Consider the following 20,422-nt stretch of genomic DNA (forward strand, 5'->3'; position numbering starts at 1 on the left):
AGCAATTTGGAAGATCTAACTATCCATTTCATTTGTTTGATGCGATTTGGGCCGTTGGATCAAGCAACTCGAAGACCTAAACTGTCTGCAGCGTTTAAGATGTAATTCTATCCCAATCACGTAAAGATTTCATGATTGGGGCAGAATCACATTTCGAGCACATAGCAAGGTGAATATCATTACAACATACTCCCTTCATCCCGGAAAAATTGTCTCCGTGGCCATTTTACTAAAACACCCCCACCTAATTCCCGTCGCAACCTGCAGTCCTCGTCTTCTCCGGTCGACAGTCCGCCGCTCAGACACAGACGCATGGACGCCGGAGATCCCCTGCACCGTGCTACTCCCCTGCTCTCCCGCGCGTCCTCCGCCGCCGCCGCAGCTGCCTCCTCCGCCGCTCCCTTCTGCCTCGCGCAGCTCCCCTGACTCCCTTGCCTGCCTCGCGAATCTTCCCTCTTTCACCCAAAAAATTGTTTCTTCTTCCTCCCGCCGCGTCTCCTGCTGGCGGCCACCCCCTCCCTCCTAGCGTTGATGGAAGAAGCATGGCTGGCCCTCGGCCCGACGGCCGGCGACGCGACCTTCCCACCCCCGCCCCGGCCCCCATGGCGTGGGGCGCGGCCGCGACGACGCAGCGGGGGACGGTGGCCAACAAATCGTCTGCGCAGGCGGTGAGACGAATCGTGTCCAGCTGCGCCAACTCGAGCGGCCTGGCCGTGGCCGTCGTCGACGCCAACGCTGTCATCTCGGGCGGCGCCACGCTCTCCTCAACTGCGGGCCGGCTGGTCACGGTGCTCGAGGAGGTGTGCGACGCCGCGCGCCGGAGGCTCGCGTTCCTGCCCACCCCCGTCGAGACCGTCGAGCCAGCCCCTGAGTTCGTCAAGAGAGGTCGAATGTTTACTTAAGCCAGCCTAGCGCCTCGCACTGCTGCTTTCATTTGCTGAATAGAGCTTAAACTCTGCACTTTCATGGGTTTCCATTCTCTGCTCTCTATTACTGCTTGATGCTCTTTGCATTGTTGTATTCAGTAGGGCCAGCTTGAACCGTTTGCACCAGGAAGAAGACCGGCCCAATGTTGATGAAGGGAGGCAGCCAACAGGATGCCCTGCAAATCAATTTTGAGCAAGGTGTGTGTAGATTCAGAAATGTTCAGACTGAATGTTCACCGAATTAGTAAATCTTGTCTTTCCTAAAAACTGAATTTGTATATTAAGTCTTTGCTAAATGCCAGCTTCCAGAGTTTAAATGTTCAGTCTTGTCTTCCCTAAAAACTAAATTAGTAAATCTTGTCTTTCCTAAAAACTGATCATGTCTTCTAACAAGGTGCATATGCGAGTGTTGTGTTAACACTCAACACTGAATGTTCAGTCTTGACTTTGAATTTTCACCAAATTTGCAAATATTTTCTTCCAACAAGGTGCATATGCCAGTGTGAACCAAACAACAAACTGAATTACTCTGAATATTCGGAAAATATCATGTTAGACAAGATTGTGAATTACTCTGAATATTTATATGGAACGGCAAACTGAATTTTTTGACCATTTGACTTGTTCTAAACCGTAGGCAAAGCTGTTTGGATCCTCAAATACATGAGTAATTAAAAGAGCATGTACCATCTGCAGCATCTCAAGAAATTCAAAGAAATTCAGAATACGGTACAGCATCTCAAGACATCTGGCCACCTTTTGTTTTGGTCAGATGACCAGATTGTGCGAAATTGTGCCCAACCACAAAGACAAATGCACTAGCACCACATAGTTGCATTGACCAAATAGACTTGTTCCATGAGTGCTTAATTTGCATTGATCAGATATATTGTAATTGCAGAAATCTTAGGAATATTGCCTGTCCAATCTTTGTGTAGAAATTTTATGACTATGTGAATTAAAGGCTTTCAACTAAGAAGATGATTATTTCGACTACATACTTCTATCATATGGAGCTACATACTCCTATCATATGGAGCCAAAGTGCTCTTTTATTTAAATTTTATATGGAACCAAATTTTATTTAAGTTGGGTGACAAAATAATTCTGCAGTTCTTACTTGAGGCCTGCCAAATTATGTATTATAGTGTTGCCTAGAGCTACTGCCTGAGCTTAAAAGTCTATTCAAGAAAACCTTTTATATGAAACCAATCTTCTTCCCTTCAAAAAGTCTGTTCCTTACAGATTATTAAAAGATGCTTCAGTGACTTCTGAGAGATTAAAAGTCTCCTTGTTCATTTTGTTAACTAGAGGAACATGATGGCCATTCCTTATAGAAACATGGTAACTTCAACAAAAGAAACATCAATCAACTCTTGTACTCCTCTGCTCCCTGCTTGCTTTTTAGGCTTTCCAGTGACATTATATTTTCTTTCAGAGGAGGTTGCAGTGCTCTGCTCTCTGCTTGCTTTTTAGGCTTTCAAATAATTCCCAATACATTCAGATAAATCTAGCTGATTCAAATAATCCCAAATTAATTCAAATAAATCTAGCGAATTCAAATAATTATAGCTAATTCAAATAATTCTAGCTAATTCCAATAATTCCTAATTAATTCAAATAAGTCTTTTGCCTCGTTAAAAAAACTATTTTAGCTTTGCCTCTCTATACACGATCGCAGATTCCGAGTGCTGGTAATTAGTAAGAGGACATTTTCATCTCTTTTACTCCCTCCGTTCCATAAGAGTATTTCTTACACTATATTATGGAACGGAGCAAGTAAGTCAGTAGTGTCGTCAGCTGCGACAAGCCAGCGACATAGTGCTAGGATATGTTCAACACTGCCATGTTTCAGTCTTGTTTTTTGCAGAACTGAATTTACTAGCACCATTTTGCATCTTGCCATTACTGTGCAAATACCAACCTGCTCCCTGTTACTGGAGTACACCTAACAAAATCACTGCTATCAAGAGTGCAAAATGGATATGAATTCTCAGACTACACCATGTTCCTGTTAATCATAAGAATAAGGAAGAGAAGGAGAAGGAGAAGAAGGAGAAGGAGAAGGAGAAGAATAAGAAGAAGAGCTCCTAGCATAGAAGAAGGATCTCTTCTTCTTCTTACAAATAAATCCAAATAATTCAAATAAATTGAATTAAATCAAGTAAATTCAAAGAAAATCAAATAATTCACATGACACACTCCAATCTTTTCTCATTGAACACCTGACACAAAGACATACACATGACACAACACATGACACATGACATACACAAGACATACACATGACACATGACATACTCCTATCATTTCTTTTCATTTCCCTTTCCTTTTCCTGAGCTCTATTCCCCTTGTTCTATAATGGCCATCGTGTCAGTAATTAGCTCTGCACTGCAATATACATCGGTTATTTCCTCTCCACCATTTTGTAGACGGTCCTTGTATAGATGCAGCTGCTTGTAGGTATTTCCTCCTTGATCTTTCATGACTTCAACCATTACTGCTTGTAGTGTGATAAAGCTTTTGAACAACTTATGTGCATCATAATTCTCAAACTCCTCCTCTACACCATGTACCAACTCCTAGATATTCATAGGTGCTCTGCAGTCGGTTAGGGATTGGAGGGAGCATTGAAAACAAAGGTACAAAACATTAAGCTCGGGGCTGTTAGGCGGTTGCTGTAATAGTCGAATGTCTACATCCGTTTGTTGCGCAGCTTCTAGAAAACCTGCATCATTAGGTAGGACATGTGGTCTCGCATTATCTTGTTGGATGAAAATTGTTGTGCCCACGTCTTCGTTGGGCCACTTGTCTTGTATTGCAGGGATAACATTATTGATCAGGTAATCTCTACAGACGGGCATGGTTACTTTCACTGATTTCATCTCTATCATTCTCGATCTCTGTTTTGGCTGGTTCTTTGCGCCTCAATCTCTACCACGAATGCTCAGGTGCCAATTTTTCCATCAAATGTTAGTTTCCCATCGTTGGTGTAGCGAGGCTTGGCAACATCGGTTAAGAACATTACCTTGCCAATGCTGTGTGTATTGGGCGGTACACTCTGGTTCTGGTTCTTCAGGCAGTACATAGTAGTATTCGTGACTCTGGTCATATCGTACCATTTTTCATCTATGTGGACCATATTGTTCATTGACTTGAAACTGGGCCAAGGGGTTGATATCCATTTTTCATCCATCATGGATATGCAGAACTTGAGTCTCGCTATCTTGTTGTGTGGCTTCAGCAAGGGCTTGACTTTGTTCGTGATGCGTTTCAGCTCTTGCAATTCAAACCTGTTGTGTAGGGTCGACCGGGGAACCCCTAAACACCTTGCAAGAGACCGAATAGTTCTTCTATTCAGGGGGATTGTCGTTGTTCTCGCCGGATCTAGCTCTTTTCTCTTTCTACCACTGTTCTTCTTTTTAGTTGAAACATCAACTTCTTGGCCTGTTGCAAGTTGTTCTTTCGCTCGATTCCATATTCTTGTAACTGTTCGCACGTGAACATTCCGCATATTCGCAATGAGCACCCTGTCATACAGGTGAACCTGTCCATCTCTAAGCTCGATTACTCGTAGAGCAAAATAAACACTATATCTCTCCTTGTCTGACAGGTCCTTCCCTCTTGGATTGCCATGTGCATCAGCTTCTTGAGCTTCTTCCAATTCTGCATCTTCTTGTGCCTCTTGAGCTTCTTCCAATTCTGCATCTTCTTGTGCCTCTTGAGCTTCTTCCTCTTCAGGAAACCAATTCAATTCAATGTCTATATCCTCCTCTTCCAGGATCAAGTTCAAATCAATAGTGTTACCTTGATGAGCTTGTTCTTCTTGTTGAGCTTCATCCTCCTGTTCCAGGATCAAGTTCAAATCAATAGTGTCACCTTGATGAGCTTGTTCTTCTTGTTGAGCTTCATCCATCTCTTCTGGGATCAAGTTCAAATCCATAGTTGTGTGCTCCTGCTGATCTCATAACAAGCGTATACAAGAGATGAATGGTTAGCATATAATTATAACAAGAAAGCCATGAAGAATCCTAGACAAAAAGCAAAGAAACCAAGAAAGGGAAAAGTAGATATTAAAAGTACTCATTGTTCATAAGCTAACTGAATGTTCTGAAGCTGTCAACTGTTTTATATAGATTGTTCTAGGATTTGCACAAATTTCTGTCAATGATCTAATTGAATGATCCTATATACTGCTAACTTAATTTTCTGAAGCTAGCATCCTTTTCTACTACATACATATTTTTTTTTGTTTTCAGCAACTACAGGTCCTACTACATCTCTCTTTTTTTTGCAGGGACTAGGCCAGGAATTAAAAAGCAAACAAAAGCAGGGGCCAGGAGTACATCTCAACTTTCACTGTATTTCTTGTTGACAACTAGTACAGGTACACATTCTGAATATTGAAATTATCTTTTGTTAGTTACTAGGATAGTGGTTCATCTTGCTTGTCTAATCTATGGAGGAGACCTAGGGCATCAACCTCCCCAACTTGAATTTGTAGATGCTCAATTTAGATGTTTTTGTCCTAACAAACAAGTAAACTTCTACAACTCTAGTGTTGTTGTGGTAAACTACTGTAGTTGATCTGTATCTTCCTGCTGTTGTTGTTCCAACCATAAGGCTGGATCATCACGTGTAAACTACTACACTGATAAGTCCCGCACCTTAATTACTCGAAGAAGGTAACAACTTGTGTCATTACTCAAAATAAAATGATGATCTACTAGTCTTAATAATGCTTAGAACCTTGCGGTCTTGCATCATGTTCAGAATAAAAATTCGAACCTTACAGTCAAAACTGAATGTTGACAGTAGTAGTAAGACTAGAAGAAGAATTCCAAATAAACTCAAATAAATTCAAATAAAGACCTGTTCCTTCTTCTTTTCAGGAGCTGCTAGCTAACAAAAGTTTAAAACATTGAAGTAAAGCAAGCAGTAGGTATATCATCCTCACAAACTTGTTCTTTTTTCTTTTATTATTAATATAAACATCATGCATGAATCTTGGACATCATGACTGCGTCTATGTAGACCATGGCAGTAGTTATAGAACTATGTGTTGGGGAACGCAGTATTTCAAAAAAATTCATATGGTCACGCAAGATCTATCGAGGAGATGCATAGCAACGAGATGGGAGAGTGTGTCCACGTACCCTCGTAGACCGAAAGCGGAAGTGTTCAGTCACGTAGTTGATGTAGTCGAACGTCTTCGTGATCCAACCGATCCAAGTACCGAATGTACGGCACCTCCTCGTTCAGCACACGTTCAGTTCAGTGATGTCCCTCGAACTCTTGATCTAATTGAGGCCGAGGGAGAGTTCCGTCAGCACGACGACGTGGCGACAGTGATGATGAAGTTTACCGGCACAGGGCTTCGCCTAAGCACTACGACGATATGACTGAGATGTGTAACTGTGGAGGGGGGCACCGCACACGGCTAAGAGAAACTTTGGTGTGCCTTTGGGGTGCTCCCCTCCCAGGTATATAAATGAGGTGGGAGGATGAGGCCGGCCAAGATGTGGTGCGCCAAGGGGGGAGTCCTACTTGGACTCTTGGTCCAAGTAGGATTCGCCCCCCCTTTCATATTCCAAGAAGGAGAAGGGGGAAAGAGAGGGAGGAGAAGAAGGAAATGGGGCCGCCCGCCCCCCAACCCTAGTCCAATTTGGATTGGGCTTGGGGGGAGGGGGCGTGCCTCCACCTGGCCGCCGCCTCCTCTCTTCCACTAGGGCCCATGAAGGCCCATTAACCCCCCCTGGGGTGGTTCCGCTAACCCTCCGGTACTCCAGAAAATGCCTACCTATCCGAAACCATTTCGGTGTCCAAACATAACCTTCCAATATATCAATTTTTATGTCTCGATCATTTGAAGACTCCTTGTCATGTCTGTGATCTCATCCGGGACTCCGAACAAACTTCGGTACATCAAATCACATAACTCATAATACAAATTGTCATTGAACGTTAAGCGTGCGGACCGTGCGGACCCTATGGGTTCGAGAACTATGTAGACATGACCTAGACACATCTCCGGTCAATAACCAATAGCGAAACCTGGATGCTCATATTGGTTCCTACATATTCTACGAAGATCTTTATCAGTCAAAACCGCATAACAACATACGTTGTTCCCTTTGTCATCGGTATGTTACTTGCCCGAGTTTGATCGTCAGTATCATCATACCTAGTTCAATCTCTTCACCTGTAAGTCTATTTACTCGTTCCGTAATGTATCATCCCATGACTAACTCATTAGCCACATTGCTTGCAAGGCTCATAGTGATGTGTATTACCGAGAGGGCCCAGAGATACATTTTCGATACACGGAGTGACAAATCCTATTCTCGATTTATGCCAACTCAACAAACACCTTCGAAGACACCTATAGAGCATCTTTATAATCACCCAGTTACGTTGCGTCATTTTATAGCACATAAGGTGTTCCTCCAGTATTCGGAAGTTGCATAATCTCATAGTCCGAGAAACATGTATAAGTCATGAAGAAAGCAATAGCAGAAAAACTAAGCGATCATTATGCTAAGGTAACGGATGGGTCTTGTCCATCACATCATTCTCTAATGATGTGATCCCATTCATCAAATGACAACACATATCCATGGTCAGGAAACTTAACCATCTTTGATTAACGAGCTAATCAAGTAGAGGCATACTAGGGACACTCTGTTTGTCTATGTATTCACATATGTATTAAGTTTTCGGTTAATACAATTCTAGCATGAATAATAAACATTTATCATGATATAAGAAAATATAAACAACAACTTTATTATTGCTTCTAGGACATATTTCCTTCAGTCTCCCACTTGCACTAGAGTCAATAATCTAGATTACATAGTAATGATTTTAACACCCATGGAGTCTTGGTGTTGATCATGTTTTGATCCTGAGAGAGGCTTAGTCAACGGGTCTGCAACATTCAGATCCGTATGTATCTTGCAAATCTCTGTCTCCCTCCTTCACTTGATCGCGGATGGAATTGAAGTATCTCTTGATGTGCTTGGTTCTCTTATGAAATCTGGGTTTCTTTGCCAAGGCAATTGCACCAGTATTGCCACAAAAGATTTTCATTGGACCCGATGCACTAGGTATTACAACAAGATCGGATATGAACTCCATCATCCAGACTCCTTCATTTACTGCTTCCGAAGCAGCTATATACTCTGCTTCACACGTTGATCCCACCACGACGCTCTGCTTGGAACTGCATTGATAGGGGCAAAGGTGTCTCATCTTTCGATGAGATGGTGGCTATCGTTTTGGAGGAAGTCGACTTTGACGATCCGACTACGAACGTGCGAGGACGTCGCGCCTTAGCAATCGCTGAACCAACTCCGAGAGGTTATTGACCACGCCGGAGCATGATCAACCTGACCACGAAGGTCTGTTTCCTGCAGGCAAACGAAGAACAAGCAAGAAACTGAGATTGCAATCTGAATATTGCGAATATAAGATGAAAGCTTTATTGATCAAGGTGGGGTTCTGTGACCTCTTGGTCTGGTTATTTGACACAAACGAAGTACGCGAAGCTGCAGCTATGGCGAATTTTTAATCTAAACAAAACCCAAAGTCTAAACGATGCCCTAAGGGCTGTATATATGGAGGAGAGAGGGGGAATTTCGTGGCCCTTGGTGGAGGGGTCCTAAACCAACCCTAAATCTTGTTTGCCCACACATAAGGACTCTAAAAACAGCCTATACTTAAGTATTTCGAAAATACATGGGCCTGGCCCAATAATAAGGTGACGCAACACCTAGAATAGCCTCTGAACGAAATTTATAAAGTGACATCTTGTATATTTCGTCCCATGCTTCATGCACTCATTATGGTGGCTTCAGTCATGTAATCATCATTTGTAACTCCGTTCTTGTTCCCTTGCGCATGCCATCATCTCCATGCTTGAACTTGCTCCAAGGTTTATCTTTCTTGTCCAAGTTAGGCCCTTCATTTGTAAGCAAAACAAATGTATCCAACATAGGCAGCATCATATTCACATGAACATTAGAATCGTTACCAAGAAACGAAAGTACCTGATAATTCAATTGGCGTGCGCAAGCTCTAGTAATTGGTCCAGTATGTACAGCAGTAGGGGCTGTGGGTGTAACAATGGTATTGATGTCCTCATCATCCTCCCCTTCTTGAAATGAAGTCGTCCTCGACGAAAATTCATCGTCCTCACCCAAATAAGGCTTCAAATCTGCAATGTTAAAAATGGGACTAATCCCAAAATCTGCAGGCAGCTTAAGTTTATATGCATTATCATTTATTTTCTCTAACATCTTAAAAGGATCATTAGCACGTGGCATTAGCTTTGATTTGCACAAATTAGGAAATCTATCCTTACGCAAATGTAACCAAACAAGATTTCCAGGTGCAAACACAACATGTTTTCTACCCTTATCTCCAGCAAGTTTATATTTAGCATTCATACGCTCAATGTTTTCCTTAGTTAACTCATGCATTTTTAAAATCAATTTAGCACGTTCTTTAGCATCAAAATTAACCTTCTCCGAAGATGGAAGAGGCAACAAATCAATAGGTGCACGAGGTAGGAAACCATACACAATTTCAAAAGGGCACATCTTAGTAGTAGAATACAATGAACCATTATAAGCAAATTCAATATGAGGCAAGCATTCTTCTCACATTTTCTTGTTACTTTTTAAAACAGCCTTAAGCATAGTAGACAATGTTCTATTGACTACTTCAATTTGTTCATCAGTTTGGGGATGACAAATAGTACTAAAAAGCAGTTTAGTCCCCAACTTAACCCATAAACATTTTCAAAAGTGGCTAAAAAATTTAGTATCACGATTTGAAACAATAGTATTTGGCACACCATGTAAGCGAATAATTTCATGAAAGAACAAATCAACAACATTAACAACATCATCGCTTTTATGACATGGTATAAAGTGTGCCATTTTCGAGAACCTATCCACGACAACAAATATGCTATCCCTCCTCTTCTTTGTTCGAGGTAAACCGAAAACAAAGTCCATCGATATATCCTCCTAAAGAACACTAGGTACAGGCAAAGGCATATATAAACCATGAGGATTGAGTCGTGACTTAGCTTTTTGACATGTAGTGTAGCGAGCAACAAAACGCTCAACATCCCGTCTCATCTTTGGCCAAAAGAATGTGTAGCAAGTATATCCTCCGTCTTCTGACGCCAAAGTGTCCCATTAATCCTCCTCCATGCGCCTCCTGCAACAACAAAAGACGAACAGAGCTAGTTGGAATGCATAGTTTGTTAGCACAAAACACAAATTCATCGTTAAGAACGAACTTGTTCCAAGTTCTCCATTCCTTACAATTCTGTAATACATCTTTAAATTCAGCATCATGCATATTGATCTTTGATGGTCTCTAAACCAAATATTTTAAAGTCAAGTTGTGAAAGCATAGTATAACGACGAGACAATGCATCAGCAATAACATTTTTTTACCCTTCTTGTGTTTAATGACATAAGGAAAAGTCTCAATGAATTCAACCCATTTAGCATGTCTATGGTTCAGTTTTGCTTGACTTTTAATGCGTTTCAAAGATTCATGATCAGAATGTATAACAAATTTCTTGGGCCATAAATAATGTTGCCATGTTTCTAAGGTCCAAACAAGAGCATATAATTCTTTGTCATAAGTAGAATAGTTTAGACTAGGCCCACTCAATTTTTCAAAAAAGTATGCAACAGGTTTGCCATCTTGTAATAACACATCTCCTAATCCAATTCCACTAGCATCACATTCAAGCTCAAAAGTCTTATTAAAATCAGAAAGTTGGAGTAAGGAGCATGTGTCAACTTATCTTTCAATACCGTGAAGGCTTCTTCCTGTGCGGTACCCCAAACAAAAGGCACATCCTTCTTTGTAAGCTCGTTGAGAGGTGCAGCAATGATGCTGAAATCTCTCACAAAACGCCTATAGAAACCAGCGAGGCCAAGGAAACTCCTGACTTGTGTGACCGTTTTGGGCTGCGGCCAACTCTCAATAGCTTCAATCTTGGCTTTATCAACTTCAATTCCCTGTGGAGTAACAACATAGCCAAAAAAAGATACTCGGTCGGTGCAAAAGGTGCACTTTTCAAGGTTACCAAACAAACGTGCATCACGTAGAGCAATAAAAATAGCATGTAAATGTTCCAAATGTTCCTCCAAAGATTTGCTATAAATCAATATGTCATCAAAGTAAATTATCATAAATCGTCTAATGAAAGCACGTAAAACTTCGTTCATTAATCTCATGAAAGTACTAGGTGCATTAGTTAACCCAAAAGGCATGACTAACCACTCATATAATCCAAACTTAGTTTTAAATGCTGTTTTCCATTCATCTCCCAATTTCATACGAATTTGATGGTATCCACTACGCAAATCAACTTTGGAGAATATTGTAGAGCCACTCAATTCATCAAGCATATCATCTAGCCTAGGAATAGGATGACGATAACGAATAGTAATATTATTAATGCCTCTACAATCAACGCACATACGTGACGTATCTTCTTTTTCGGCACTAAAATGATAGGAACAGCACAAGGACTAAGGGATTCGTGTATATAACCTTTGTCGAGCAGTTCTTGTACTTGACGCATAATCTCCTTCGTCTCTGCTGGATTGGTACGGTATGGTGCACAGTTGGGTAATGATGCACCGGGAATTAAGTCAATTTGATGCTCAATCCCTCAAATAGGTGGTAATCACGGTGGCACGTCTCGTGGAAAGACATCAGCGAACTCCTGCAAAATGTTAGTGACAGCAGGAGGCAAAGAGGAAGGCATGTCCTCGAATGAAAAATAATGCCTCTTTGCACACAATAGCGTAGCAAACAGATTTGCTAACATCTATATCATCAATATCAGATTTGGTGGCAAGTTTTTCAATTTAATTTCAGAAGCAACACTAGATGGTTTATTATTAGGCTTCATTTATTGCTCAAATTCTTTTACCACAATCTGATTTTCACTCTTACTTTGCTCTTGTTTAGCTTTATTAGCTCTATTAATATCATCTTTCAAAATGGAATCAGGAGTCATAGGAAGCAAAGTAATATTTTTATCCTTATGAACAAGAATATACTGATTGTTTCTACCATGATGTACATAATTTTTATCAAATTGCCATGGTCTACCAAGTAATAAGGAACATGCTTGCATGGGCACCACATCACAATCAACATAATCAGCATATGTAGAAATACTAAAATGCACACGAATAGTACGTGTTACCTTAACCTTGTCGCTGTTGTTGAACCATTGGATGTAGTAAGGATGTGGATGTGGTCTTGTGGTGAGAGATAGCTTCTCCACCATCTCCATGCTAGCCAAGTTATTGCAGGTCCCTCCATCTATGATGACGCGAACAGAACGTTCCTTCACAACTCTCTTTGTATGAAACAAATTATGCCTCTGATTTTGCTCAGCTTGTGTGAACTGCACACTCAAAACACGTTGAGCAACTAAACATTTATACCTGTCAGCATCTTCAGCAGCCATGTATTGCGTCTCATGATCAGAATCGTCTCCACCGTGTTCTTCATGTGTAATAAGAGCCAAAGTCTTCTCATCATAGTCATTAGCGGACTCATACCCACCATCCTTAGTAGCAATCATCACACGCTGAGATTGACATTCTTTCGCAAAATGTCCTCTTCCTTTACAACGACGATAAATAATCATCACACTCTAGCTCCGTCTCTCTCCCAACCTTATTCCTCTCCTACACATATGCATGGATGCCGATCGATCTTCCTTAATACACGAGGTAGATCGATCTCCCTTAATACATGAGGTAGGCCTCTCTCCTCCTCCACACATATACCAGCCATTGTACCTCTATAGTTAATTAGGCCTCCCTCCCCCCACCACAAACCGATAGTCGAGCGTTGTAGGTAGGTATCCATGCCACAGTGACAAACCGCACCTGTCCCCTCTCTTGTTCTAGTAGGCCAGCCACTCCATACTTTTGACGTGGGCACACACAAATTCGATGTCACTCTTTATGACTGCGTGCGCGCACACACACACATCATCAGTCTCTTCGATTCTATGGACACCTCAAGTCGATGATACCTCCACGCTCTTCTCGTGGATCGCCCCCTCTCTCTATATATGATATATCCAGGACTCTATTTCACACACATTGCATATGTTACATTTTTTGATTGACCCCCCTCCCCTAAAAAAACTCTCATGAACCCACACATTATATCTCTCTATGTTTGTATCTCTCTCACACAACCCCACGTAGGTGGTGTACGTATAGAAGAAGAGAATAGGTGCACCGTGCACACGTACTCACGCTTTGTGCCCAGCCACACCCGCGCGGGTACATGGTGAAGCTCATTTCTGTACGAAATGGTAGCCCACGTGTAGGTCGTGTACCACGCGTGCACGAAACAAAGTTTGACTTGATGCGTTGGTGCGTTATTTTTAAATAAAGTTATATCGCTCAATGTCACGCACACAGAATATGATACGATTTTTATGGAGAAAAAGGTAGTCCGCTCCACTATATACAATGGAGCTTCCCTGCCTGGTTTGTCTCTCTTCAAAGTATCTCACACAAGGCTGCGGTGGCTTCTCTCTCTCTTACCGTTGGTCACTGATCCGGCTGCATCCCGTCCGCCGTTGGAAAGGGAGGACGTGCATCGTTTCTCCATTCGACAGCACCGAGGCAGCACGTCTCGATCTGCGGTACACGCCGTTCTCTCTGACCAAGCTCCGGCACGGTAGGGCCTACGCCACCTGCTCGATGTCGAAGTATGGGCAGATTCCGCCCGCCGCCGCTCACCTAGTTACACCCCGACGACCTCCAGATATCCCCTCCGGCCTTGCTCCACTGCCCGTCTTCCCACGTCGCTGATGTGGATCTTCCATAGTTCTTTGCACAAAACGTAGCTCGTCCGGCATACTTTCCGTATTGCAATCTCGTCCTCACACCGTTTTAGACAAACACAACCGTGTTGTTATCTTCCCTTAGGATAAGGAATATGCTTCTTTTTGTCGTCGCAACTGTCATCAACAATATTTGTCTTTTTACAAATTTCAAATGGGCATATTTTAGAGTGTGGATTCACTCATTTTGCTTCGTATGTGTACTCCCTCCGTTCCTAAATATTTGTCTTTCTAGAGATTTCAACAAGTGACTACATACGGAGCAAAATGAGTGAATCTACACTCTAAAATATGTCTATATACATCCGTATGTAATAGTCCATTTGAATCTCTAAAAAGACAAATATTTGAGTAGTCACTCGTTGAAATCTCTAGAAAGACAAATACTCCGGAGTATATTTAAGAACCGAGGAGGTAGTGCACAGCCGCATGGGAGACTCAGACCGGTCGTTGCGCCGCATTAATAGTGAGTAATGAGCAATCAAATCATAAGCCCCACCTTTCCCACTGTAAGTTGCTCGGAAGAAGCAACCATCAATACGCTCTTCTTTGAATCCGCTCATACTACTCCATCCATCATTGTTTATAGAGCGCACTTCAGAAAAAGAGAAAATCTCTAGGACTAAGGCAACTAGCGATCGGCCTGAAAAATAGCATTGGTTGTTATAGCACGACGTCTATTACTAGAGGAAATAATGCGTACACACATGCATGCAGTTCTTCCACCCCGGGTACACACATGCATGCACGTACTCCACTCCGTAGTACTACATCGAGAGAAAATTGCGGTTACCACGCCCTAATTAATTGAGCATTAAACCAAACGCATCTAAAGTCTCTCTGATGGTGGGAATGCATTGAGAGAAATGCATCATAATGAAGCACGCCCTATAAACTGTGATGGAGGGAGGAGTAGTATGAAGGTGCAAAACCAAGTACTCGTATGGCCAGTCGATCAACGCACCTCCTCTTGGCATATCACTGACATGTGGGACTGGAGTGTGAGCAAACCGATCTCAATTGACGGCAAAATGGCCAACCCGCCATTCCTTGAGAGAGACGAGGAGCGAGAACACACAGACGGGCTCGCACGGAGGCCAAGATATATTCAAGCATGGTTGATCGATATCATCATTACATGTTGGGCTGGCGTTTTCCGCCCTTCTCCGGAATAAATGTGTACTTTATCAGAGATTAAAAAAATAAGAGTACAGAGGCTCCACCATGCGGTTCTAGTACTAGTACTACTCATACTACTAAACCTTGCGCTTGGCTCTTCGCCTCTTCGTGAAGTCGAACAATGATGGTACTCCGCATGTTCGGTACTATAGTGTATGCCTCTGGCAATCTGACACCGAATGAACTGATGCACGTCCACCACCTGGGCGAGGGTACGTTGCATTAGTCAAAAGGCATAAGTGAGTTTCACCTTGTCCTGCAAGCTTCTCCTCGTTCTGCGAGTTGACGGGACACACCAACAAGTACTGCTAGTCCATACTCCCTCCTTTTCGGTTAATATGGCTTAATCTTTTTTGCGGGTAAATGAGAGAGCTTTATTCATATATATAAGCATTCTTAGGACGATCAGCCAAGACACTGGTCACTAGGAAGCGAGGTACCCCGCAAAAAAAGAAGTAGGAAGCGAGGTGTTTCATCAAGCCAGCTCTCGACCACATTCAAAATGCAGCAAGCACGGTTCGCACAAAGATGCGCCGCAAGGTTTGCTGACCTGTTTACATGCTGAATAACAAAAAAAGAGGAAATATTAACGAGCGCTCCTATTTGTAATAGGATATGGCGAGAATTGTGGCGAGTGTTCCATGAAATCAACTTCCATTATCACATGCGAGAACCCTCGAAGAGAACCAAATGTATTGAAGATTGCTTTATCACATTTTAAAATATAATAAGAGTGTAGACGCTCCTCCATCCGGTTCCTAGTACTACCTCTATAGACTATAGTAGTAGTACTAGTACTAGTAAACTTTGCGCTTGGCTGTTCGCCTTTTCGGGAAGTGCAACAATAATAGTACTACTAGTATAGTGTATGCTTCTGGCAATCTGACACCGAATTAACTGTTGCACGTCCACCGCCTGAGCGAAGGACAACTTGCATTAGTCAAAAGTTTCTCCTTGTCTTGCGATCCACCGCGTGCAAGCTTCTCCCGTCCTGCAAGCTTCTCCTCGTTTGGCAAGTTGACGGGACACAGCAAAGTAATGCTAGTCCATACTGCCTCCTCTCCGGTTAATATGGCTTAATTTTAAACGAGATAAATACGCTGTCTGTCACTATATATTTGTAAAAATACGGTTAGTGGACTTCATAATACGCTCATTGCGCTCAATATATACATTTTCCGGTGTTTATACGGCCACTAGCTCACCCTGGCTGAGTATGTGTGTGCATGCACGTGTAGTTGAGCACTTGAGCGTGACCGTGTGTGTTCCGTCGTGTGCTTGGACATGCATGCATTAGGGCGTCGCACGCGTTTTTGCGTCCATGTTTACACTGTTGTGTTGCATACACGTAGGGGGAGTATGTGTAGGGGCCACTAAAGGAGCAGTCAAATCACACGGTAAGTTAGTCAGAAGAAGCAACCATCACTTCACTCTTCAATGACACGTACGCAATATAAAATGGTTGATATGGAGAGAAAAAGAAAACTACTATATATACACTAGCAGGAGCCTAAGCTACAAGCCTGCTTGCTTGGGTTGCTCTCTTCACAACCATAGAACGACAGTGGCCACACCGCTGGTCACATATCCGGCCTGATCCCGTAGCTGGGGGAAGGGAACAATGTTCTGCGTAGACGCGGTCGACATCGGCGAGGGAGAAAATCCACAATCGGTGCGTCCCAATCGGGGGTCACCGCGGTATGGGCCGATGCCGCGTCCCAACCGCCCTTCTAGCTACAGCCCGACGTCCATTCCAAAAATATTAGTGCATGTTAACAAAAATTCTGTTCCGTTTCGAAAAAAGCATATAAGCTGCTACTTCTTACCCAAAGGATCTTTATATCCAACAGACACAAAATATCCATTCGACTATTCGAAATTACTTTCACTGCTAATCTAATGTCGAGGTAATTGCTGCATCGCCACCAAAACCCACCATCTCTTAAGCTAAAGTAGACCGAGCTAACCCCTATATTAGCATATTACTAAGATAAACAAAAGGCACCGTAGAATCATTTAGGACGTGAGCTTGTCAATCTGAATGTGGAGGGACACCAGCTTAGCGCCGGCCAGCAGCTTGGGCGGAACTGTGAAGAAGGTCAGCTCCTGCATGGCGACGTCACCGGGATCCCTGCTGCTTGTCACCTCCATTTACACCTTGACGGCGTCGGTCCTGCCTTTGGGCTCCCCCGGCGGGCCGTTCGCCCACAGCTTGGCCACGTAGTGCAGCAGTGGGGACGCCCCCGCTCTGATGCAGACGACCGACACGGCGATAGGCGCGCTGATGTCGAGCACGCCGCCGACCAAGAATTTTGCTTCGTATAAGTCTTTTTACACATTTCAAATGGACTACTACATACGGATGTATGTAGACATATTTTGCTTCGTATGTAGTCACTTGTTGCAATCTCTAAAAAGACTTATATTTGGAAACGAGCGAGTACAACGCATGCATGCATCCGTGACTTCCCTTTTGATACTTGCATGTGTTGATTTGATGCACCTTGCCAAATTTTGACATTTAACTAACCAAATTTTCATGCATGTCACAAAAAATTAGGGCTGTTTGAATTGTGACTATGTTTGTCTTATGTTGCCACATTATTTTTCCCACACTTGCCACACTTGCCTAACTTGAGTTGCTCAAATTGTTAGATACACTTTGGCTTGCCTAAGGGAATCTTGCCACACTTTTTGTGTATATGACATGTGGGGTTCATTGCTAATAAAACAAATTCTTGTCTTAGGTGTGGCTAATTAAAAAGACTTATATTTAGGAACGGAGGGAGTAGAAAATATAAATAATAATTCATGTTGGGCAACCCACGTTTCCGATAATTTTAGCCGTGGGCTTGTTCACAATTTTTACGAGGGGGTGGTTGTTCATTTAATGGAGGGACTTGTACCAAACTTGAACGATACAAAGTGCGACCTGGCACACCGTAACACCACTTGGAACAAGCGGGTAGCTATCTCAAAAAACAATCAACAACTAAAAAAATGGTGACTTGGCACGTAGTACACAATTTAAACGATTGTTTTGATGGAGTGAAAAAGGAAAACTACCCCACTACGTATATATAGGCCGGAGCCTCCGCGCTTGCTTGCTAGGGTTGCTCTATTCACACACTCTCATCCTCTCTAGATCTAAACAAGATAGGGGTGGTAACACTGTCTTTCTCCCTTCAAAAAACACTGTGTTTCTATCCTCACCGCTGGTTACAGATCCGGACGTATCCCCCTCCGCTAGTGAAGGGGAGGACGAGCAGCGTTTAGGCCGTCGTCGACAACGAGGGAGGAGACCCACTGCCGGCCGCACCGTTATCTCTGGCCGAGCGCCGGCGCGAGAGGTCCTCCGATCCCTTCGTTGTTGCCCTAGTGTGGGCGGATCCGGCCTCCCGCCGCCCACATATCCACATCCCGACGACCTTCAGGTACATCTTCCTTCGAAACCGCCTTAGCTCTACTTCCGCAGCTCGCTACGTCGCTGCATGTGCATCATTTTCTACCTCGTTGCCCCTCTCGATCGGATGGTCCAACGTCACCTATTTTCTTCTTCTATTGTTAGAGGTAAAGCTACTTCATGGAGTCGAATCTTGCACTTGGTTCAAACAAGAAATAAAGTGGGGGTGGGGGAATTTAGTATGTAGTACATCAGACTTGGTAAAACAGGAAGGAAAGGGGGTGAAAGTAGTACAGGCTGGTCATCCAACCGGTCTCTTGGTCGAAAAGGGAAATATAGGGGTAACGCTGTACACAGTGGTATGACCAGGACTAGATTTGCTATCCACACATAACAGTAGGTGGCTAGAATGAACAAAAATGGGACCAACCCAGATATGTTTCTTGGATGTTTGTTTCTCGGTGCAACAAACTATGAATAACCACTTTATGCCCCTGTTTAGGTACATGGTGTTGGACTGCTGGTGCACCCACTGTCCCATGCCCATATACCAAATATTTAGCTGTTCTTAATCTAATGCCCCTAGTAAAAATGAAGCCATGCCACTGTTATAAGCCATGACAAGTTTAGCCAAATGTTTTTGCCTGTAATTGTTTGAAACGCTGACTGTTCCCTCTAGCTTTTTGTGCAAACAGGGATATCCATTTCACCTGGTTGCTGTTGTGACCTTTTGGTGCACTACACAAAACTCTTCTTAAAAGAAGTGACTTTTGTGCTGTTTAACTGGAATGTTACAATGGAACAGTTGGTTCATTTCGGTGGAACTGCACAAAGGGAGATCTGTGTTCCAATCCTCATCATCCATATTGGCACGATAACCTTCCTTTAGGTAAGAATGATATTTAATGCATGTGTTCATCTCTATTTTGCGACTGCCATGAGAAAATAATGCTATTTTTTACTAGTACACTTGTACTCCCTCACTGACAAAACCAATTCTCAAATAGAAGCCCAATCATGTACTTGGTTTCACCAACTAGTGAGGAGATTGAGAAATAGAGCATGAAGAGGAAGAAGAAGAAGAGTAAACAGTGGCAAGGCGATCTTGCTGAAGCCAGAGGCCTCAGTTGAGGCCATTCAAGGGCTCCGGCAATGACTACCTTACATGTGAGATGATCCTCCAAGGAGCCCTTCCACTTCTGATGTCTCACTTAATTAATTAGGAGTACTTAAGTACCACTAATTTATTGCTGCCTAATTTTCCTGTCGGAGTTAAACAAATCTTTAGTAGCACCCTATGCTGAATCATGTACGTGTGTATGTTTGTCTATGAGGTGAATCATGTGGTGGAGCAGGGAGGGAATGCTAACTTTACCCGTTAAGATAATGGCGGTGCTTCTATTTGTTAGTGTATGTTTCATCAACTAGTCCCACTATTACAGTAATCTCACTCTCTCAATATATGTGCCAACAGGGATGCTCGATTTTGGTGGAACTGCACAAAAACTTTGGGTCCTTCATTGCCTCGACAGCTTCCTTCCTTTCCTGTTAGTTGAAGGAAATATGCCCTAGAGGCAATAATAAAGTTATTATTTATTTCCTTATATCATGATAAATGTTTATTATTCATGCTAGAATTGTATTAACCGGAAGCATAATACATGTGTGAATACATAGACAAACAGAGTGTCACTAGTATGCCTCTACTTGACTAGCTCGTTGATCAAAGATGGTTATGTTTCCTAACCATAGACATGAGATGTCATTTGATTAACGGGATCACATCATTAGGAGAATGATGTGATTGACTTGACCCATTCCGTTAGCATAGCACTTGATCGTTTAGTTTGTAGCTATTGCTTTCTTCATGACTTATACATGTTCCTATGACTATGAGATTATGCAACTCCCATTTACCAGAGGAACACTTTGTGTGCTACCAAACGTCACAATGTAACTGGGTGATTATAAAGGTGCTCTACAGGTGTCTCCGAAGGT

General features: G+C 42.7%; 1 protein-coding gene across 8 annotated transcripts; it reads left to right on the top strand.

Moving 5' to 3' along the window:
• Nucleotides 1-121: 121 nt before the first annotated feature.
• Nucleotides 122-19,958, top strand: LOC125523310 (RNA-binding NOB1-like protein). Of its 8 annotated transcripts, none has more exons than XR_007290168.1 (5): nucleotides 122-885; nucleotides 1,026-1,124; nucleotides 1,564-1,655; nucleotides 5,224-5,313; nucleotides 5,819-6,099. XR_007290168.1 is itself a non-coding variant. In XM_048688358.1 (3 exons), exons 1-2 carry the CDS (start codon nucleotides 543-545, stop codon nucleotides 1,037-1,039), a joined length of 357 nt encoding a protein of 118 aa, XP_048544315.1. In that variant the 5' UTR covers nucleotides 183-542; the 3' UTR covers nucleotides 1,040-1,124; nucleotides 5,224-5,800. The 8 variants fall into 8 exon arrangements, 1 of the variants encoding a protein (XP_048544315.1); XR_007290165.1 differs by lacking the exon at nucleotides 1,564-1,655 and adding an exon at nucleotides 19,899-19,958 and having other exon boundaries at nucleotides 132-885; nucleotides 5,819-5,868; XR_007290166.1 differs by lacking the exon at nucleotides 1,564-1,655 and adding an exon at nucleotides 19,120-19,182 and having other exon boundaries at nucleotides 132-885; nucleotides 5,819-5,868.
• The last annotated feature ends 464 nt before the right edge of the window (nucleotides 19,959-20,422 follow it).

The sequence above is a fragment of the Triticum urartu genome, chromosome 7 (genome assembly GCF_003073215.2).
Source record: "Triticum urartu cultivar G1812 chromosome 7, Tu2.1, whole genome shotgun sequence".
In the NCBI taxonomy this organism is placed as follows: Eukaryota; Viridiplantae; Streptophyta; class Magnoliopsida; order Poales; family Poaceae; genus Triticum; species Triticum urartu.